The sequence below is a fragment of the Mustela lutreola genome, chromosome 2 (genome assembly GCF_030435805.1).
Source record: "Mustela lutreola isolate mMusLut2 chromosome 2, mMusLut2.pri, whole genome shotgun sequence".
In the NCBI taxonomy this organism is placed as follows: domain Eukaryota; kingdom Metazoa; phylum Chordata; class Mammalia; order Carnivora; family Mustelidae; genus Mustela; species Mustela lutreola.
The window spans coordinates 67,280,533-67,303,835 of record NC_081291.1 but is presented as its reverse complement, the minus strand read 5'-3'; the positions used below and the strand labels follow the sequence as shown (position 1 = coordinate 67,303,835).

The following is a 23,303-nucleotide window of genomic DNA, read 5'->3' as shown; positions in this document are numbered from 1 at the left end:
TTAGCCCTTCTGTTCCTTACTGACCACTGCTTGTGCTGCTTTATTGTTGATAGTGGTAGATGGAGCTTCTGCTAAAACACTGGAGGTACTTCAGCAGAGAGTTAAGCGGCAAGAGAATCTTCTGCAGCGATGTAAGGAAACAATTCAGTCACATAAGGAACAGTGTGCACTATTAACCAGTGAAAAAGAAGCCCTGCAAGAACAACTAGATGAAAGGCTCCAAGAGCTAGAAAAGATGAAGGTAAAAGAGCAAATGAGTTTGGTTTATGTAACCCTGTAAAGCTAGATCGACAGGTCCCAGTGTGGCCTGCACCTCCTTCCTCTGCGGAGCCTTCCCCTTCCTCCGCAGACAGCATGGAGATGACTCCCAGGTGCCCTGGGCTTCATAGCACTTGCACCGTCCTTTCCAGATGTCCTGTATACTTTGCTCTTACTGGACTGAGAAATACCCAAATTAGATAAAATGTTTAGAGTTCTCTTATGAGGAGAAGCTTTATTAGAGGTGGAAATGAATTTTTAAAATTTTTTTAGGAGCTTCATATGGCTGAGAAGACTAAACTTATCACTCAGTTGCGTGATGCAAAGAACTTAATTGAACAGCTTGAACAAGATAAGGTAAACCAATAAACCTTATGATACTAAAATTTGTCAGGGGGCCCCAGAATTCCAATTTGGAAGCAGTTAGAAGCATTGAGGCTTATGCTTTCCAAAGCCATTGTAGTTGCTTCCATGAAAAACTTTGTTGTGATTTTGAAATTTAAATAATGATTACCGTTAGTTGTGTATCATGTGAAGCTGATTTTCTGTGATTTTTTAAAATCCCAGTCAGCATTTTGATTTATAGATTGGAATAACTGCTGAAAAAGAAATCTGTTCACGGTACCTAACTACTTTTCAGAGAAAGGTTGTATTTTTTATAGTTAAGACACTGTGAGTAATATTAAGTATTGTCTTCAACGGAAACAGATTAATCTCTCAGATATATTGCCTAAAGTGAAGAAGTGGTAGTGTTATATTAACATAAAGAGAAGTTTCTGCAAATGGATTTTGGGATTCATTTCAAGTGAGATTGGCAATGTACAATTAGAGTGGCAGCTGTGGCTATGGCAGCAGAGGCAACTGAAAATTCATGGGCAAACGCTTTTGGGCTGAGTCTTTCAGCCCCAAATTCTTGGGTTCTCTTTCTAAAACAGCTTCCAGTGGTTCACATTTTCTTCCTTACGCTACTTGGCAGCTATAGTATTTTAAGTGGCCATGCAATTAAGAACATGTCAGAACTGTTCTGCTTTTGAATGTGTTAGCAGTTTTCATTCTGTGATGTTATTTTGCTAGAGTCTACTCCATACAGTTCATGAAGGCCCACTTAAAAAAAGTGAACTCACCACCCAGCTTCAGCAGTTAACATCTCAGGGCTAAAGTTTTATCTGTACATGCCCAGCCCTCATTATCCTCAACCTTGAATTTACTTTGTTGTAGAGCAAATCCAAGAAATCTCATAATTTCGTACATAAGTATTTTGAAGTATTTTAAAGGACTTTTTACTTTTATAAAATTGTAACTACATTATCATGATCACATCTAAAAACTTAATTCCTGAATACCATCACCTATCTAGTCAGTTTCAGATTTGCCCTTTGTCTCATACCTTTTTTCCATTTTTATGAATCAGTATCTAAGTAAGTTTCTTTCATTGTAATTGGTTTATATGACTCTTAAGACTTCTTTTAATCTATAGATTCCATTGCCTCTTTCTCTCTCCATGTGTCTTTTTCTCCATTGTGATTTGGTTTTTGAAGAAACTGAAGGCCAGTGATCTTGTTTTGAAATTTTGTGTAATCCCCATTTACCTGATTTTTATCTGTCCATTAATTTGAGCCATCTGGAAGAGTCATACCCTAAACCAAGGTTTGATGAACCCTGCAAGTAAAGTAATAATCTTAAGACCCATAAAATAGCTGTCACAAAATCTTATTTTTCAAGAGACAAGTCGAACTACCCTGTTTTTTGTTAGTCTCAAGTGACTGATTCAGGTTTTAATATTTGATTCCTTTATCCCCATAGTGACCTTCATATTATGTGTAGATTATCCAGAGAGTGGGAAGACAGTAGCAGTTAGCAAATTGGAGGAATGGGGGTGGCTCACTGACAATAATGAGGAGTGGCAGTGGGACCAGAGACTGTCACAAGAGAAAAAGCAGGTTGATCTGTACCAGTCTTGGCCCATCTTTGTGGCAGCAGTAACCTTCCATCCTCAGTAGCCTCTGAGGCTCTCCCCATGTCCCAGCAGTAACATAGCTCATGGTGGCCCTGAGCCAAGTACAAAAGCCTCTGAGGCTCTCCCCATGTCCCAGCAGTAACATAGCTCATGGTGGCCCTGAGCCAAGTACAAAAGACTGTATTTTGTTTATTATAAACTGTTTACTAAGACAGGGAAAATTATAGCCAATATTTATAGAAAGAGTATAAAGTAATTCTTTAAATTAAAATGTGTTTTTAATACTCAAAAGACTAAACTTACTATTAAAATAATTTTTGTATATTAACAACCCTGATCTACCAGGTAACCAAGGTTTTTGTACTGTATAGTGTAGTATGGAGTGCAGAACACAGACTTTAGTTTGTGAAAAACTAAAATCATTCTTCTGCTGTACTTAGTAAGAAATACTATGTTTTCTGCCTTTTAAGTAAGTTTGATATGTGCTGTTGATGGTGCAGTTTTGTTATACAAATGCTTTAGTGTCTGTACTTCTGTTTAGGGAATGGTAATAGCAGAGACAAAACGTCAGATGCATGAAACCCTGGAAATGAAAGAAGAAGAAATTGCTCAACTCCGTAGTCGCATCAAACAGATGACTACCCAGGGAGAAGAGTTACGGGAACAGAAAGAAAAGTCTGAAAGAGCTGGTAAGAACTCAGGGGTTATTTGTTTTATGTTAGAAGTCAAAAGTCATGTAAAGTGCTGACCAGCCAACATTTAGAAAAATTAGTTAAATATTGATACTGGTACAGAGATTCTAGATAAGATACTGAACTGTTTCTTAGAGGGGGCAGGGGCTGGTAAACTATGGCCTGTGGGTGAAATCCTGCCCATGCATGGCCTATTTGTAGGACTCTCAAGCTTAGAATGCTTTTTACATTTTTATGTAGTTGAAAAAAAGAATATGTGACAGAGACCATATGTAGCCTGAAATGTCAAAAATACTTATCGTTTGGCCCTTTATAGATATGTTTATTAACTACTGCCTTAGAGTATCAAAATTCAGGTTTACAATTTTGGAACTCCCCAAATAGGCACAACATTGTACATATTAAATGAATGCAACCTTATAGGTAGATGCTCTAGGGTAAACAAAAAATATAAGAGTATAAAGAAAGTATAAGATAAGCCTTTTAAGATAACAGAATTATGTTTTGACACAATAAATGCTAGGCTGTGAAAATGTGGAGACCAGCGTAGTATTTCACAAGGTATGATAATGAGTAGTGCCAGGAAAGAGAGGAGAGAGCAGAGTAAAGGAACATTTCAGGTTGGTGAAGGTATGAGTTTTGAGTTGGGCCTTGAGGAATGAACAGAATGGGCCTAAGCAGAGAGGTGGGGCAGCACACATTCCAGTTACTACAAGGTCATCGCAGGCACAGTGACTAGAGGGCATGTGTGAATTAGCTGCAAACAGTTCTTGCTCAAGTGGGAAATAAAGTTGGATCAGAAAGAACTGACTGTTAAAATCTTAAAAGGGGAGTGGTGGAGCTTAGACTTTGGTATACAAGGCAACAGGAAACCAGTAATAGGAAAGCATAATGTGATGGAAGCTAGTGTTTTATGAAGACAAGAAATGAAGTGGGAAGTCGGACCTAAAAGCAAAGACAGAAATCCAGGTGTGAGGGACTAGAAAGGGACTAGGCACTAGAGGGACTAGAGGGCTCTGGTTACCTTGGCTGGGAGGAATTTAGGAAAGAAAGGAAGAGTAGCATCTGCAGAATTAGGCATCTTATCAGCTTGCAGAGACAGAAGAATAATAGAAGTCTAAGATGACACCAAGATTTGAAGTTTAGGAGACTGAATGAATGGTGAGAAGTCAGAACAGGAAATTTAAATGGGGAAGTTGAGGAATGGAGTGAATTTTGTCAGTCGTGAGCTTTCCAAATGAAATTGCCTTATAAGAATTTGGGAAACAAGCTAGAGCTTTTTAAAGGAGTCAGTAGCCTCAGAGAAGCCTGTCATTAAATCCATGGGAGTGGCTGATATAATTGAGTCATAGCAGTAGCGGCCGCAGCCCTGCAGCTATTAGTGTCTGGAGTGCGCACCGGCTGCCGCTGCTGCTGGTGGGACAAGGAGCCAGCATTTAGTTTTTTAATGCAAGGCTCTGGTATGAATACTTTACTTGTATTCTCTTGTGTGTGTGTGCTTGTATTTAATCCTCTCAGTTTCTTTGAAATAGGTGTTTTTATTACAAATAGGAAAACCAAAGAACTTCGAAGTTAAGTAGCTTGCCTGTGTTCATGCACGGAGAGTAAGTGTATAGTCAGGGCTTCAGTCCAGGCGTGCTGAGTCCAGAGTTTGTGCTCTTAACCATCGGGATCTTTAGTTTGGTAGAGAGCAATAACCGAGGGGAAAAAGTTTACCCAAGAAGTCATAAGAATTGTGGGTAGTTACGCTTTGCGGGGGAATATAAGAGGCATTTCCAGAAGTGGAAGAGGTAGGTTGAAGACTTTAAAAAAGGTCTTCCACTTTGGTGAGGATTTGATTCCTAGGATGCAGTTTGAGAAATGATTTTAGAAGCCAGTTTGTAAGGTTTAAGTTGGGAAATGGATCTAGATGAGAGAGCCAGTTGGTTAATACCAAATGGCTCATAAATTCTCTTTGCAGTTGTTTTATTAATAAGTGGTTGGGGAATTTAGTTAATAAATTTATTTCTAGTAAACCCAAGAAAATTTCCCTCTAAAGAGCATAATTGACAGCAACTCTTAGAATATAATCTCTGAGCAATTACCTGCAGCAATTTGAAGCATATGAGACATTGTTAAACAGGTTTGCTTCAGTGAATAGAAAACCTAATGCATAGTCTCAGCTTCTCATATCAAGCTTTTGGATTTTTAGTGCTGCTTTTGTTGACTAATGTAGCCAGTCAAGAGAGATTATGCTGAGTGAAATAAGTCAAGCAGAGAGAATCAATTATCATATGGTTTCACTTATTTGTGGAGCATAACAAATATCATGGAGGACAAGGGTGTTAGAGAGGAGAATGGAGTTGGGAGACTAGGGACTCTGAAAAACAATCTGAGGGGTTTGAAGTGGCGGGGGTGTGGGAGGTTGTGGTACCAGGTGGTAGGTATTATAGAGGGCACGGATTGCATGGAGCACTGGGTGTGGTGAAAAAATAATGAATACTGTTTTTCTGAAAATAAATAAATTGAAAAAAAAAAAAAGAGAGAGAAAGAGAAAATGTTGGTGAGGGGATTAATTTTCTTTTAAAATTGGAATGTATCTTGTGAGGAGGTAGAAATCCGTGACCCAATATTAAGGTGAAAGAGGTGAGTGACAAAAAGGTAGACAAAATACACAGTTATTTCACATGTAGATTAAACATTTCCCAGGCTCCCATTCTAGTCAGTTCCTTAGTTAGTACAGTCTTCCTTCTCTTGCTTCTCCAGAACATGATTGTATTTTGTCTTTAAATGGAATTTTCATAAAACTGTATTTTTGTAAATATTTCAGAGCTTGTAGGTTGAGAAACTTTTTTGTTAACAGTGCCATGAAATATCAAAAATTAATAAATACTTAAAGAGAATTATGATTTAGTTATTTAATAAAGACATTACCTTTGGAAAGTCTTTGAATCACACAGTTATAAATGGATTTATAGATATTTTAAGAATTATATTTGTAGTCCTAATTATTGGACTGTAACAGAAAGTTAGACTCTTTCTACAATGAAGATACTGCCTTCTAAATATATAATGAAGACTGGTCTTGCATAGCAACTGCATTTCATCTAATGATCGTAGTTAAGTCTGAACAGAACTCGTGAAATATAAAATGTTTAATTCAAGTATAAAATGCACATGCCAGTTGACAGAAAAATTCCCATTTAATGCTAAAAGTAAGAAAAGGTCTTTTAATATAAAAGAAGTAGAGTTTCCATAGTCTATGAACATAATCCATCTCTTGGAGAATTCTGTTCCTCTATGAAATATTTGTCTTCTCTTTCTTGAATTTAAAATTCAAAGACTAAGCATACAAGAGCTGGCCATGGGAAAGAAGCTTAACAGCATTAACATCATTAAAGCTTGTAGTTGTTAAAGATTTTCAAAAGTAAATTTGTGTATGTAAAACAATTATAAAGTAAAATCAACTCTCCTAATTAATTTTCAACTATAAAAATTTAACCCTGATATATTTAGTAATTCTTGACATGTGGCCATCAGTAGACAACTTACTTTTTTGGCTCACCTATTCTGGTGGTAAAAATCAGCTCCAGTACATTTCCCACTACTTCCCACCACTTTTCTTAGAAAGCAATCTATTGCACTGGTTCTCAGTTTTTCTAAATGAGCTGTGATGGCTCCCATATGTTGGAGGACATGGAAATTTAAATGGGTCTGATTTTATTTTATTATTTTTAAAAAATATTTTACTTATTTATTTGACAGATCACAAGTAGGCAGAGAGGAAGGCACAGGGAGTGGGGGAAGCAGGCTCCCTGCTGAGCCGAGAGCCCGATGTGGGCTCGATCCCAGAACCCTGAGATCATGACCTGAGCTGAAGGCAGAGGCTTAACCCACTGAGCCACCAGGTGCCCCTAAATGTCTCTGATTTTAAAAAGAACAGTTCTGCCCTAAAAGATGGAAACTATGTGAATATGGTGACATGCCTACTTTACAATAGACACTATCAAGATGTAGTACTCATTCTACTCTCTAGAGAGCTGTTGGGCATGTCTTGTTTTGTTAAAATTATTTATTTTAGTGGATAAAGAAAACTAAAAACTAATATATTTGTTAGAAACATTTTATTACCATTGTTGATAGTATTCCTTTCTAGGTGTCACTTAAGAACAGATGGCCACATCTTCACATAACCAGATTTTAAACTTAGACAAGTCTGGTGATTCAGCTTTAGTGCATAATGCTATATTTTAAAGATTTTATTTATTTGACAGAGAAAGAGAGATCACAAGTAGGCAGAGAGAGAGGGGGAAGCAGGCACCCTGCTGAGCAGAGAGCCCAATGTGGGGCTCGATTCCAGGACCCCAAGATCATGATGATATATTTTAGTTGCCGGGTATTATTGCTAATCATTTAGAATATTATCTCTTCAGTGCAACACTGGTGCAGAATGTTAATGCTGCTAAATTTTGTCCTAGGTTTTGGCTGTTCTGTGTGTGTGCATGTATATGTTTTAAGTGGGGTAAAAGGTGGAGATAGCTTGCTAGTTATTAATACAAAAGCATTGGGACAGAGAGAAAATGAAAGCACATCACTGTTGTTTCAGTACACTTCCATTTAGTCTTTACTCCAATCCTTATTTTTATATTATTGTAATTCTATTGTACATATAATTTTGTATGCTGCTTTTTTTTCCATTTAACATATATTGAGTACTTTTACGTGTTGCTAAAATACTAATGCATGCAGAATGCATGTACATCACTTAACCATATTCCTCTTGATCACCATCTAGATTATTTTATATTTTTGCTTTTATGAGTAATACTATAACAACTCTGTCATACAGCTTATTCCATATTTGAATTTTTTCTCAGAATAAATTTTTGCCAATAGATTTCTGATCTTTTTTGTAGGTTAGATTTAGGTATATAAGTATTACCAAAAATCCGTACCAGTGTTAAGTCTCCTGCCCCCCATAAAATGTTCTTGCCTACAATTAATGCAAAGTAAATAAAATATTCTATTTAGATTAGGAAAGTTTCCAAAGTGTTTTCCAGAGTATCTTTTATAAATCCTGTTATCCTTTCATTTACCCTCTCTTCTCCTAAGTCATGTGTGTTTTATATGATTGGCTGCATTTAAAAACTTAGACTAACTCTAACATTCTTTGCTTTTTTATTGCCATGTTGTGTTTGTGCAGGAAATAAGTTTTTTATTCATTTATATAGTATAGGCCTGATACATCAAAGACATTCAGTGGAATATATTTATTTGACATTTGAAGGGCCCTCTTAAATAGAGTTTATGTATTTAAGTAATATGTCAGATTTATGCATATTTATATAATAAACAAAAATCAGATGTGTATTTAAGTGCTTTGTTAGTTGCTGATAATTTATGTAACAGAGTTTTCTTGGAGTCTTAAGTCTCACAAAACATCTTATTTTTGTGCATCCACACATGCCAATAAGTGAATCATGGTGCCTTTCCCAAGCCTTGTATGAACAGGACTGGGGTAAGGGCTATTTTTTTCTTATCATGGGTACTTAGAATAAGCTTTATAAAGAAAATTCCATGTTTCTCAGGCAAAAAAAGTATGAATCAAAGTAGAATTGATGTTTGTCATGTTAGAAAAGTAATATGTACATACTTTGGCACTAAATGTATACTAAATGTATACCTGATGGAAAAATTTGTTACTTTAAATGGAATTAGATTTTCATTCATTATAGGTGATTTATTAAATAGCCATATATTTGTGGGTACTTAATATATTTTTACAGTAGTAACTGTGCATCTCTGTATTTTCACATTCATTGTCATCCTGCACTTACGTCCCTGGCAGTGTCACTGTTGCTGGAAGGCATTTAAGAACACATTTCTTTCCTACAGAATCATCCTTTTTTTTTTTTTTTTTTTTTTTTTGAGTAAAGTTGACACACAATATTACATTAGTTTCGGGTGTACAGCATAATGATTGAACAAGACTATGTGTTAAGCTCAGCACAAGTGTAGCTCCCATCTCTCACTGTAGAGTGCTGTTATAGTACCACTATCAGAATCGTGATATATATATATCATGATATATATATATATATATATATAACAAAAACAAAAATATATATATATCATGATATATATATATATATATATATATATCATGATATATATATATATATATATCATGATATATATATATTTTTGTTTTTGTTTTTGTTTTTTTGACACAGACCAACAGAGAGCGGGAAAGAGAAGAAGAGAGCAAGCATAAGTAGGGGCAGTGGCAGGCAGGGGAGAAGCAGGCTCCCTCTGAGCAGGGAACACAATGTGGGACTCAATACCAGGACCCTGGAGTCATGACCTGAGCCAAAGGCACACACTTAACTGACTGAGCCAGCCAGGTGCCCTCAGAATCATATTTTCAATTTAATTAAATTTACTTAGCTTTAGCGTAATATTTTCAAGATTAGTTTGACGTTTTTAAGGTATTTAACAATAGTTAAATGTGCATGGTTAATGTAAGGAGTACATTAAAATTTGGATCTGTAAAATTTTTAAAAGTCAAAGGTACGTTCGATCTGTAGGGTGAATCCTGTTATGAATTTCAGAAAGTGGCTTAAAAAGTAGATTTCCATTGCAAAAGTGATATTAAATTTCTGAAGACCCCAATTTATATTTAAGTATTGCACTATCTGGTTTGTGCCACTGGGTGGTAGTATTATGTTCATTTTTGTTAAGTCTAGACAAGTGGTTTTCAAACTCCTTGTTCTCTTTGCACTGTTAAAAGTTACTGAGGATTCCAAAGAGCTTTTGTTTATGTGGGTTACATTCAGTGATATTTACTATATTAGAAATTAAAACTAAGAAATGAAAAACATTTTTAGTTCATTTAAAAATAACAGTTATAGACATTACATATTAATCTAAATATTTTTATAGAAATTACCTGTATTTTCCAAAATGAAATTTAGTATGAAAAGTAGTCTTGTTTTACATTTTTGCTTATCCCATTGTTTGGCTTAATAGAAGATACTGTATTTTCACGCCTGTTTCTGTATTCAATCTGTTGTGATACGTTATTTTGGTTGAACTATATAAGGAAAATCTGCCCTTATACAGATATGCAGATATGTATTTGGAAAAAAGAGCCCCTCATAGACCCACTGAAAGGCCTCAGGACCCTAGGAGCTTTGGACCACACTTTGAAAACTGCTGCTCCAGACTTTTTTGTTTTTATTTACCAAAGAGCATTGATGCTAGGTGGGAATTCTGATAAACAAAATTCATTTTATTGTTTTCTCTGTTAATTTGCATTTCATTCATTTTTTAGTACTACCTGTGTTTTTGTCTTCAGTTTAATAACATACATTTTAGCAGTTTTTTTTTGCTGGGATGAAGACACAGGTGCTGGCTTATTTATTCATTCCTGAAGTGATTAATCAGCTTTTTAGGACCAACAGTTAATCTGCAGGTTGGCAGCCTTTCTGCACTTCTGCATCTGTTTATTCCCTTGCAGAGGGAGTAAAAATGGGTCTTAACTATCCTTACAGTAAAGTGTCCTCTGGGATAGTGCAACAAAATTGTAATGCTCCCTAGATCTCAGAATTCTGGCATTTGTTATTGCTGTGGGTAAGGATGTTGAGGATGAGGTGAAGTACCGAAAGCAAACATCACATTCTTCCTAGTTTTACCTAAGGTTAATTCCTCATCACCTTTAACTATATCAACTGCCTTTGTGAAAAATTGTCTTCATGTCACCCAGTGCCTTGCTTATGCTTGGCAGATGGCAAACATCCAGTCAATGTTTGATGCATGAATGGTTGGACTGATTATTGAGCTGTAGATTGCCAACCTTTTCTATTCAATTATTCTAGTGAGCATTTATCCATTTTTATAATCCCTATGGATATGAGTGAGCCTCATCTGAAGTGGAAAGTGAGGAGCTAGCAATAAAAGGCCTCCCCTGCAATTTTACTTTTGACAGAGGACCGTTCCTAAGGTTTATTAAATTTTTGCCTAGAAATATTTTCGAAGTTTTTGTTTGTTTGTTTGTTTTTTAATAAAAAGTGCCTGAGATACATTGAATTTTGCTTTGGAAGAACACAATGTGTTCTTGCAACATTTGGCAGCAGTTTGTGCTTAGCCTTCCCGTTGCTGTGTGTTGTGACTCTGGTTTTCCTGTGCTCTCTTGCATGTTGGCAGAGGACTTGTCAGCTGTGGCTGATGCACGCTTTCTTTCTCCCCACTCACTTATCCTTTGTTGGTAATTGGAAGATAAATTATGTAGACATTCATAGCATACTTCTTCACTCACATTAAAATCTTAGAATAGTTTCATTTTGGAAAGTGTAGGAAATTCATCTTTAGAGCATTACAACTTGAGAGCGTTACAATGGACACCACTTTTCTATGTCTGATTATTGTAAGAACAGAGGGTGAGACATTTTTGGTTAGTAAGTAAACTCTAAGTATATTCTCCTTCAACATTGAAATGGGACTTATTGTTGGAGGCAGACTTCCTGTAAGGAAATGGTTTCATTTGTGGTACAGTGTAGAATTCAGAATGAGTTTGAAATATGTTCTTTCTGTGTCAGTGTATGTAATGTGTTTTAATGCCCCCTCCCACTTAACATTTCTGTAAAGCAGGGTAGACATGGAACACAGTTGAGTTTTTCTGTGTCTGTGAGAAGTATAACATGCTATATTTTGTTGAGAGTTAGAAGCCATCAGCAATTGATTGTTTCAGAAATTCTGGTTTAGTTAAGATATATTATTGCCCAGTGGAGCTGGATCAATGTCAACATTCTTAGAGTTTTTAAAAGTAATGCAAGGTAAAGAGTGTTCCTTAAATATAATTTTAAAGTTGTGGCATCAAGCTAATGTATTCAAGTTGACAATCTGAGGGAAAAGTTGGATGCCTCATTTCTTGCATTTGAGTGAGAATATTGTATTAAAAAATTTCAAAGATTTCTTTCTAGGTATAAAATTATGTGGTTCTCTGACATGGTCGCAGAAAGTGGGAGAGAGGATTAAATTTAAATGTAAGGAACTGTGGAATGAGGTATATCCTACTTTAGTCATTATATGATGGATAATCAAGTGACTTAGAACAATTTCAGTGGACAAAACACTAAAATTAGAATATAATATGGAAAATATTTTAAAATTTACTGAGTGTGGCTAGAAAACTTAACTATTGGAAAATTATTTCTGAATAGGAACTTCGTGATGTAGATTTTTTGTTGTTTCAAAAGGTCAGAGCACTGCATCTGTTTTTATACTGTACCAGATTGTGGAATTTTAAGAATAAAAATGAGGAAAATTCACTTGGTATTGCCTATATACGTTTTGTTTTATTTTGCTTAATCAAGAGAAGTTTTTCATTTAAAACTCCATTTTGTTGGAAGAGTATGAAAACTACCTTCAGGTTTTCCAGAGCCTAATTTTTTTTTTAAATTTTTTATTTTTTATAAACATATATTTTTATCCCCAGGGGTAGAGGTCTATGAATCACCAGGTTTACACACTTCACAGCACTCACCAAAGCACATACCCTCCCCAATGTCCATAATCCCACCCCCTTCTCCCAAACACCCTCCCCCCAGCAACCCTCAGTTTGTTTTGTGAGATTAAGAGTCACTTATGGTTTGTCTCCCTCCCAATCCCATCTTGTTTCATTGATTCTTCTCCTACCCACTTAAGCCCCCATGTTGCATCACCACTTCCTCATATCAGGGAGATCATATGATAGTTGTCTTTCTCTGCTTGACTTATTTCGCTAAGCATGATACGCTCTAGTTCCATCCATGTTGTCGCAAATGGCAAAATTTCATTTCTTTTGATGGCTACATAGTATTCCATTATGTATATATACCACATCTTCTTGATCCATTCATCTGTTGATGGACATCTAGGTTCTTTCCATAGTTTGGCTATTGTGGACATTGCTGCTATAAACATTTGGGTGCACGTGCCCCTTTGGATCACTACGTTTGTATCTTTAGGGTAAATACCCAATAGTGCAATTGCTGGGTCATAGGGCAGTTCTATTTTCGACATTTTGAGGAACCTCCATGCTGTTTTCCAGAGTGGCTGCACCAGCTTGCATTCCCACCAACAGTGTAGGAGGGTTCCCCTTTCTCCGCATCCTCGCCAGCATCTGTCATTTCCTGACTTGTTGATTTTAGCCATTCTGACTGGTGTGAGGTGATATCTCATTGTGGTTTTGATTTGTATTTCCCTGATGCCGAGTGATATGGAGCACTTTTTCATGTGTCTGTTGGCCATCTGGATGTCTTCTTTGCAGAAATGTCTGTTCATGTCCTCTGCCCATTTCTTTTTTTTTTTTTTTTTTTTTTTTAATATTTTATTTATTTATTTGACAGAGAGAGATCACAAGTAGGCAGAGAGGCAGGCAGAGAGAGAGAGAGGGGAGGAAGCAGGCTCCCTGCTGAGCAGAGAGCCCGATGCGGGACTCGATCCCAGGACCCTGAGATCATGACCTGAGCCGAAGGCAGCGGCTTAGCCCACTGAGCCACCCAGGCGCCCTCCTCTGCCCATTTCTTGATTGGATTATTTGTTCTTTGGGTGTTGAGTTTGCTAAGTTCTTTATAGATTCTGGACACTAGTCCTTTATCTGATATGTCGTTTGCAAATATCTTCTCCCATTCTGTCAGTTGTCTTTTGATTTTGTTAACTGTTTCCTTTGCTGTGCAAAAGCTTTTGATCTTGATGAAACCCCAATAGTTCATTTTTTCCCTTGCTTCCCTTGCCTATTGAGTTGTTCCTAGGAAGATGTTGCTGCGGCTGAGGTCGAAGAGGTTGCTGCCTGTGTTCTCCTCAAGGATTTTGATGGATTCCTTTCGCACATTGAGGTCCTTCATCCATTTTGAGTCTATTTTTGTGTGTGGTATAAGGAAATGGCCCAATTTCATTTTTCTGCATGTGGCTGTCCAATTTTCCCAGCACCATTTATTGAAGAGGCTGTCTTTTTTCCATTGGACATTCTTTCCTGCTTTGTCGAAGATTAGTTGACCATAGAGTTGAGGGTCTATTTCTGGGCTCTCTGTTCTGTTCCATTGATCTATGTGTCTGTTTTTGTGCCAGTACCATGCTGTCTTGATGATGACAGCTTTGTAATAGAGCTTGAAGTCCGGAATTGTGATGCCACCAACGTTGGCTTTCTTTTTCAATATCCCTTTGGCTATTCGAGGTCTTTTCTGGTTCCATATAAATTTTAGAATTATTTGTTCCATTTCTTTGAAAAAGATGGATGGTACTTTGATAGGAATTGCATTAAATGTGTAGATTGCTTTAGGTAGCATAGACATTTTCACAATATTTATTCTTCCAATCCAGGAGCATGGAACATTTTTCCAATTTCTTTCATGAGTACTTTATAGTTTTCTGAGTATAGATTCTGTATCTCTTTGGTTAGGTTTATTCCTAGGTATCTTATGGTTTTGGATGCAATTGTAAATGGGATTGACTCCTTAATATCTCTTTCTTCTGTCTTGCTGTTGGTGTAGAGAAATGCAATTGATTTCTGTGCATTGATTTTATATCCTGACATTTTACTGAATTCCTGTATAAGTTCTAGCAGTTTTGGAGTGGAGTCTTTGGGGTTTTCCACATATAGTATCATATCATCTGCAAAGAGTGATAATTTGACTACTTCTTTGCCGATTTGGATGCCTTTAATTTCCTTTTGTTGTCTGATTGCTGAGGCTAGGACTTCTAGTACTATGTTGAATAGCAGTGGTGATAATGGACATCCCTGCCGTGTTCCTGACCTTAGCGGAAAAGCTTTCAGTTTTTCTCCATTGAGAATGATATTTGCGGTGGGTTTTTCATAGATGGCTTTGATGATATTGAGGTATGTGCCCTTTATCCCTACACTTTGAAGAGTTTTGATCAGGAAGGGATGCTGTACTTTGTCAAATGCTTTTTCAGCATCTATTGAGAGTATCATATGGTTCTTGTTCTTTCTTTTATTGATGTGTTGTATCACATTGACTGATTTGCGGATGTTGAACCAACCTTGCAGCCCTGGAATAAATCCCACTTGGTCGTGGTGAATAATCTTTTTAATGTACTGTTGAATCCTATTGGCTAGTATTTTGTTGAGTATTTTCGCATCTGTGTTCATCAAGGATATCGGTCTATAGCTCTCTTTTTTGGTGGGATCCTTGTCTGGTTTTGGGATCAAGGTGATGCTGGCCTCATAAAATGAGTTTGGAAGTTTTCCTTCCATTTCTATTTTTTGGAACAGTTTCAGGAGAATAGGAATTAGTTCTTCTTTAAATGTTTGGTAGAATTCCCCCGGGAAGCCGTCTGGCCCTGGGCTTTTGTTTGTTTGGAGATTTTTAATGACTGTTTCAATCTCCTTACTGGTTATGGGTCCGTTCAGGCTTTCTATTTCTTCCTGGTTCAGTTGTGGTAGTTTATATGTTTCTAGGAATGCATCCATTTCTTCCAGATTGTCAAATTTATTGGCGTAGAGTTGCTCATAGTATGTTCTTATAATAGTTTGTATTTCTTTGGTGTTAGTTGTGATCTCTCCTCTTTCATTCATGATTTTATTTATTTGGGTCCTTTCTCTTTTCTTTTTGATAAGTCTGGCCAGGGGCTTATCAATTTTATTAATTCTTTCAAAGAACCAGCTCCTAGTTTCGTTGATTTGTTCTATTGTTTTTTTGGTTTCTATCTCATTGATCTGCTCTGATCTTTATGATTTCTCTTCTCCTGCTGGGCTTAGGGTTTCTTTCTTGTTCTTTCTCCAGCTCCTTTAGGTGTAGGGTTAGGTTGTGTACCTGAGACCTTTCTTGTTTCTTGAGAAAGGCTTGTACCGCTATATATTTTCCTCTCAGGACTGCCTTTGTTGTGTCCCACAGATTTTGAACCGTTGTATTTTCATTATCATTTTTTTCCATGATTTTTTTCAATTCTTCTTTAATTTCCCGGTTGACCCATTCATTCTTTAGAAGGATGCTGTTTAGTCTCCATGTATTTGGGTTCTTTTCAAACTTCCTTTTGTGGTTGAGTTCTAGCTTTAGAGCATTGTGGTCTGAAAATATGCAGGGAATGATCCCAATTTTTTGATACCGGTTGAGTCCTGATTTAGGACCGAGGATGTGATCTATTCTGGAGAATGTTCCATGTGCACTAGAGAAGAATGTGTATTCTGTTGCTTTGGGATGAAATGTTCTGAATATATCTGTGATATCCATCTGGTCCAGTGTGTCGTTTAAGGCCTTTATTTCCTTGCTGATCTTTTGCTTGGATGATCTGTCCATTTCAGTGAGGGGAGTGTTAAAGTCCCCTACTATTATTGTATTATTGTTGATGTGTTTCTTTGATTTTGTTATTAATTGGTTTATATAGTTGGCTGCTCCCACGTTGGGGGCATAGATATTTAAAATTGTTAAATCTTCTTGTTGGACAGACTCTTTGAGTATGATATAGTGTCCTTCCTCATCTCTTATTATAGTCTTTGGCTTAAAATCTAATTGAGCTGATATAAGGATTGCCACTCCTGCGCTCTTCTGATGTCCATTAGCATGGTAAATTCTTTTCCACCCCTCACTTTAAATCTGGAGGTGTCTTCGGGCTTAAAATGAGTTTCTTGGAGGCAACATATAGATGGGTTTTGTTTTTTTATCCATTCTGATACCTTGTGTCTTTTGACAGGGGCATTTAGCCCATTAACATTCAGGGTAACTATTGAGAGATATGAATTTAGTGCCATTGTATTGCCTGTAAGGTGACTGTTACTGTATATGGTCTCTGTTCCTTTCTGATCTACCACTTGTAGGCTCTCTCTTTGCTTCGAGGACCCCTTTCAATATTTCCTGTAGAGCTGGTTTGGTGTTTGCAAATTCTTTCAGTTTTTGTTTGTCCTGGAAGCTTTTAATCTCTCCTTCTATTTTCAATGATAGCCTAGCTGGATATAGTATTCTTGGCTGCATGTTTTTCTCGTTTAGTGCAGAGCCTAATTTTTAAGAGATTTCCGTGAAGTGCCAAAAAAGTCCTAAGATACAATTTGCCGTACTGAAAGTAACAGTAATGAAAAGATGTTGGTGACATCCAACAATTAAAAAAGATTATCATTTCTTTTCCCATTTTTCTGTTTCCCAGATTTAAACCTTCAACACAAACTGAGCAATAAGCACTTTGTTATAGAATTTCTTTCTATAAAATTGATCACTTATTTCTAAATTAGGAAACTGATTTTTAAAAAATTAGGAAACTAATTTCTGTAAGTATTTTATTTTCCAACCTAATCATGTCTGAGAATCTTGGCGTTTGCAGGCAAATATCAGTAAAGTTAGGTCAGGAATCTTTAAAAATGATTTCAGCTAGTTAATATTCCTTTATAATTTGGATCTTATTTGAGCATCAGTTTTATCTTTTGGACATATTAAAATGAATAAATTGGACAGGTTTTTTTTTTAATATATCAAAGAAAATGGTTGCTAGAGAAGTTATTTTTTTTGTGTTGAGCAGAGTAAGTTGTGTTTACCAGTTATTACCAGAATTGAGCCTTTCTTTTGTCTTTTTCTGTACTAATGTAATTTACCCCTAAGAATATTCTATAGCACACATACTTGTCTTCAGGTATGAAATTCCTGTGCCCAGTCCACCATCAGTTAAGCCACGTTGGGGTTAGTAAAAGGGCTTTACTTTTTGAGAGGCCATAGGTTGAAGTTGTACCTTTCTTATCCACTGAGGGTGAAAATACTATATATATTAATGAACTATGTCTCCCCTGGACATATGTTTCTTGATAGGATTAGAAACCCATCTTGAAAATTGATGGTTTGTTTATATTCTATCTCCATGGTAAAGGGAAGTCTGGTATCTTCTGTGAGGACTAAAGAAAATAATCTAGGATGATAATAGTGGTAGGATTTTGACAGCATATCACTATGCCAGTGGAGAGAGAGTGTGTACGATGCACACATGCATACAGAAACATGCCTTACACACAGATACATATACACACAAATATACACAAACAGACATACGCATATTTTCAGTGCCAAGTTCCAGCTGTTGTATCCATACTATCTGATTTTGTTGGAAGTTGGGTGACCTATTTGGCCATCTTAAAGTAGTATGATCTTTAAGATCATACTACTGTACCCTCCATGATTGTTTTTGTAGGGCCTAAATTCTTACTTATCTCACACAAGAACGCCCTGCTGGTTTTGCCTTTCTATATACTGTTGAATCAGGTAAAGTATTCTTTTTAGTTAACAGCGCTGGTTTGAGACTGTAGGTTTCATTTCAGAATACATTGTTTAAATATGATTCAACTAGTAAGTGGTATAACAAAACCAAAAAAAATTCTGCTCTTTTATTGGCTAAGAGGTTTTTAAAAATAGTATTAGTCAAAGAACACTTTTTCTATTATTAAAAAAGTCCTAGTAAGTATATAATAATATTACCTAATTATTGATAATAGGTAAGAACTCCATAGCAAACAAAAAAGCAGTTGAAATTATATCATACGTAAGTAGAAACAAGTCTTCATTTCTTTGAATTTGTGATTTTTGGGTAGAGAGAGTGGGGAGCCTAATAATTTAATTTTTTCCCAAACTCCTGAACAGTTCATGTAAGCAGTCTTAAGATCTGAATCCAGAACTTAGTGACAAATTGGTTTCAGTAACTGGACACTTCTTGTGGCTTTGTTGAATGGCTCAGAAATGTCTCTTGGCTTAAAACAAAACTACTATTTTAACCTGTCTTGGTACTGCTGCTCTTAGTTCCCATAAATTGAATGTGAAACACTTTAGCTTAATGATAGTATTTCTTGAGATACTTGTTTTCTGCTGTTTTCATTATAGCTTTTGAGGAACTTGAAAAAGCCTTGAGTACAGCCCAAAAAACAGAAGAATCACGGAGAAAAATGAAGGCAGAGATGGATGAACAAATAAAAGCTATTGAAAAAACAAGGGAGGAGGAACGCAGCAATCTTCAACAGGAATTAAGTCGGGTGAAACAGGAGGTTGTTGATGTGACGAAAGTAAGAATAATTCTAGATTGTGACAGGGTACAGCAATTTTGAAACATAAGTCATATGCTTTTCCTATAATTTTTGATTGTAAAGAAGAGTTAATACATGTTTCAGGCCTTAACCATTTCATGAATTCGGGATATAGGAAGAAAATCACTTTGATAGGAAAAGAGTTTTTATCTTTTTGGATAGACTTACCAGAGATAGTCTCTGCATATAATTTCTCTTTTTTATTTTATAATCCTCTTCTTTAAATTTTTTAACACAAAAGATGGCATGTTATATATATTGCTCTGTGTTTTGCTTTTCTGTTAAATATGTTCCTTATCATTGACAATGGGTAATGATGCTGTATTTTTTTTTAATGCCACATTTGTTTTAAAGACCACTCAGGGATTTTGCTATATGAATATTTCATAATTTAATAAATCTACTAATGGATATTTAGGTTTTAATTTTTTGCTATTGCAGATGGTAAATATCCTTGTCATATTTGTTTATCTGTATGTCTTTTTTTTTTTAAAGGTTTTATTTATTTATTTGAGAGAGATTTATTGAGAGAGATCACAAGCAGGCAGAGAGGCAGGCAGAGAGAGAGGAGGAAGCAGGCTCCCTGCTGAGCAGAGAGCCCGATGTGGGGCTCGATCCGAGGGCTCAGAGTTCATGACCTGAGCCGAAGGCAGTGGCTTAACCCGCTGAGCCACCCAGGCGCCCTATCTGTATGTCTTTTTAGGATAGATTCCTAGAAGTGGAATATTAGGCAAAGATTATGTATATTTTTAATTATTGTGTAGTTGCTTCATGCTTATTGAAGACAGTTTATACTCTCACAGGCCATCTGTTACTGAGAAGGATGGTGTTACCTAGCTTTTAAAAATCTTTTCAGGCTTATCACTTTGAAAAAATGATATTGTAGTTTGGTTTTTTTTTTTTAAAGATTTTATTTATTAGAGAGCAAGAGAGTAAACAAGTGAGCAGGGGAGGAGCAGCAGGAGGGGATAAGCAGACTCGGTGCTGATTGTGGAGCCTGATGCGGTACTCAATCCCATGACCTTGAGATCATGACCTGAGCTGAAATCAAGAGACGGACACTTAATGGACTGAGGCACCCAGGCACCCTGACATTGTAGTTTTAATGTGCTTATCTTTTTGTCAATATGATAAACATAGGTTATATATTTTAAAGGAACTGGCAGTTTTTCTCTTTGAGTTGGTTGTTTTCCTGTTGGACTGTTGGTCTTACTGATTTGTAAATGTTTTACACTTATAGTAGGAATTAGTTCTTTGGATACAGTGTGTTTGTCCAAACAATCTTTTGTCTGTCTCTCTCTCTCTCTCTTTTTTTTTAGACAGAAAGTGAGAGCATATACAGGAGTGGGGAGGGGCAGAAGGCGAGGGAGAGAGAGAATCTTAAGCAGGCTTCATGCCCACCCAGCATGGGGCTGAATGTGTTCTCATGACCCTGAGATCATGACCTGAACTGAAACCAAGATACTTGGACCACAACACTCAGACACTTAACCAGTTGTGCCACCCAGGCACCCGTCTTTTCAAAATTGACTTTGTTTATGATTTGTTTTAGCTTTGGGATTGGTTTATTTAAGGGAGGGCATGCAGAGAAATTTTTCTTTTTCTTTATTGCTATCTGACTTTTTGTTCTGACTTAAAAATGCACTCTCACTGAGATCATTTTAAAATTCTGCTTTGCTTTTTTTTTTTTTTTTAAGATTTTATTTATTTGACAGACAGAGATCACAACTAGGCAGAGAGGCAGGCAGAGAGAGGAGGAAGCAGGCTCCCTGCTGAACAGAGAGCCCGATGCGGGGCTCAATCCCAGGACCCTGGGATCATGACCTGAGCCGAAGGCAGAGGCTTTAACCCACTGAGCCACCTAGGCGCCCCATGCTTTCATTTTTTATTATTAAATCTTTGATCCAACTGGAATTTATTTGGTATTAGGAGTGAGGTAGGGATCCAACTTTAATTTTTTTTCCAGTAACTACCAAATAGTCTTCAAATCGTTTATTTAATAATCTGTGTTTTCCCTTCTGGTATGACACCCTATCTTTATTTCATACTAAATTATTGTGCTACATATGGGTCTCTTTCTTGAATTCTCTGTGCTGTTCCATTGCTTCTCCTGACCACATGCCAGTATTACACTGTTAACAATTACTCAGTTTTATAATATGTTCTATTATTTGCTAGCCTCCCCATATTACTCTTATTTTTCAGAAGAGTGCTGGCTGTTCTTGGATGTTTATTTTATCTGGTGAGCCTCTCCCCCCATTCTGTTGGTACTTTTATTCAATTATGTTAAATTTTTAGATTTATTTAGGGAGGTTTGACATTTTTATAAGATTAAGTCTTCCTGTCCAAGAAAGAACAAGGCCAATACTTTTTAATAAATAGTATATGCATGGAAGCCTAGGCGTCATTAGATTGGTATAGCCAGGGCAGCTTGACCACAGTGGAGTGCCGTCCTTGAGAGTATCCTCATTCCTCCTCCTATACTTCCCAGTCATGATTGGTGGGGAACATACTTGCAAGATGTGGAAATGCTCCAGCCTAGTAGAACTTAACTACTGCAACAACAACCATCCTTACCTTAAATGAGAAATACTTGGGGCACCTGGGTGACTCAGTTGGTTAAGTGCCCAACTCTTGATTTTGGCTCAGGTCATGATCTCAGGGTTATGAGATCCAGCCCCATGTCAGGCACAGAGCCTGCTTAAGATTCAAACCCCTAGGGGCGCCTGGGTGACTCAGTGGGTTAAAGCCTCTGCCTTCGGCTCAGGTCATGATCTCAGGGTCCTGGGATCGAGCCCCGCATCGGGCTCTCTGCTCAGCAGGGAGCCTGCTTCCCTCTCTCTCTCTGCCTGCCTCTCTACCTACTTGTGATCTCTGTCTGTCAAATAAATAAATAAAATCTTTAAAAAAAAAAAAAAAAGATTCTCCCCCCATGCCCTCTGCCCCCTCCCACCATGTTCATGCATGTGTGTACTCTCTCTAAAAAAATAAAAATTTACAAAGAATAAATGAGCAATACTTGGTTGGCTTTTCTTTTAATTATTGAGACATTGGCGACTTTGATTTATGTGGGAAATATGTTTTGATTTTTATCTCTTACACTATTGACTTGATGATTGAATTGTAATAAAGTATTATTTAATTGTAGAGTTATATATTTTATCCTGGATGTTTCACTTTAACTATTTGGTTGACTTTCAGAAATCCTCAGAACAAATTGCTAAACTACAGAAGCTTCATGAAGAGGAGCTGGCCAGCAAAGAGCAGGAACTGACCAAGAAGTTTCAGACCCAAGAAAGGCAGTTTCAGGAGCTAATGAAGATAGCTCTTGTAAGTACCTATTTTGTTTTTGCTACAGGTAAATTTTGCAGCTTTATAAAGTTGTTATCTCCTCACTCTTACCTTTCAGCGTGAGGTCAGACTACTGGCAGCCTTGACCTTTGAATGTGCAGAGAGGATAGGATATAGGCAGGAAAGAGGGCTGTCAGAGCTTAACTGGCTAACTGGTATTATGTGAAAATTTTATTAACTACAAGCTTTCATTAACCAGTTTATTTGTTTGTATGTCATCCCTCTCACCTTGGCAGTAGGCTGTGATTATGGAGAAGTAAAGAGGAAGATAGGCTTGCTGAAGCCATGAACCAGTGACTGCATAACTCAGGAAAAATGTCTACAAACTCACCAGACTGAATATAAGTTTCAAGTCTGAGAAAGTTTTGTCTGAACTGCATTTTAAAGAAGAAAAAATGAAAATGACCAAGTAGTTTTCATTTTAAGTAGAATAATTTCAGTAGTAATTTTCAATACATATGATATTCTTAAAAATAAAATAAAATTAAAAAATTACTGACTGGACTAACCAAAATAATACCTAGAAAAGCAAAGATAAGATTTTGGGGAATAGTGTCATTTGAAAGCTTAAAACAAAAAAAAAAATTTTTTTCAAATTGTGAAAAGCCTTTTATATAGGTAACCATAAGAAGTATTAATGCCAAAAAAAAAAAAAGAAGTGTTAATGCCAAAAAATGTAGTTTGATTGTTTTTATATGAAATTATTATCAATAATATAATTTTAAAAGTTTTAAGTACAAAAGGATGAGAAGCAGTATTTATAATTTTAATCTTCTTTTTTTTTTTTAAGATTTTTAATTTATGTATTTGACAGACAGAGATCACAAGTAGGCAGAGAGGCAGGCAGAGAGAGGGGGGAAAGCAGGCTCCCTACTGAGCAGAGAGCCTGATGCGGGGCTTGATCCCAGGACTCTGGGATCATGACCTGAGCTGAAGACAGAGGCTTAACCCACTGAGCCACCTAGGCACCCCTTCTTTTTTATTTTTTAAAGATCTTATTTGTTTTAGAAAGAAT

The 23,303-nt window shown here is 36.5% G+C and overlaps 1 protein-coding gene across 8 annotated transcripts in view; it reads left to right on the top strand.

Annotated features, from left to right (window-relative positions):
• The window catches only part of GOLGA4 (golgin A4), a 131,527-nt gene that overhangs the window by 55,709 nt on the left and 52,515 nt on the right, over nucleotides 1-23,303 (top strand). For 7 of the 8 annotated variants that reach the window (XM_059162105.1, XM_059162110.1, XM_059162109.1 and 4 more), the window contains 5 exons: nucleotides 54-241; nucleotides 532-615; nucleotides 2,757-2,904; nucleotides 18,738-18,916; nucleotides 22,139-22,267. In XM_059162105.1, coding sequence (XP_059018088.1) covers nucleotides 54-241; nucleotides 532-615; nucleotides 2,757-2,904; nucleotides 18,738-18,916; nucleotides 22,139-22,267 — 728 coding nt within the window. The remainder of the gene's footprint in view (nucleotides 1-53; nucleotides 242-531; nucleotides 616-2,756; nucleotides 2,905-18,737; nucleotides 18,917-22,138; nucleotides 22,268-23,303) is intronic. The other variant, XM_059162106.1, reaches the window with a different exon arrangement.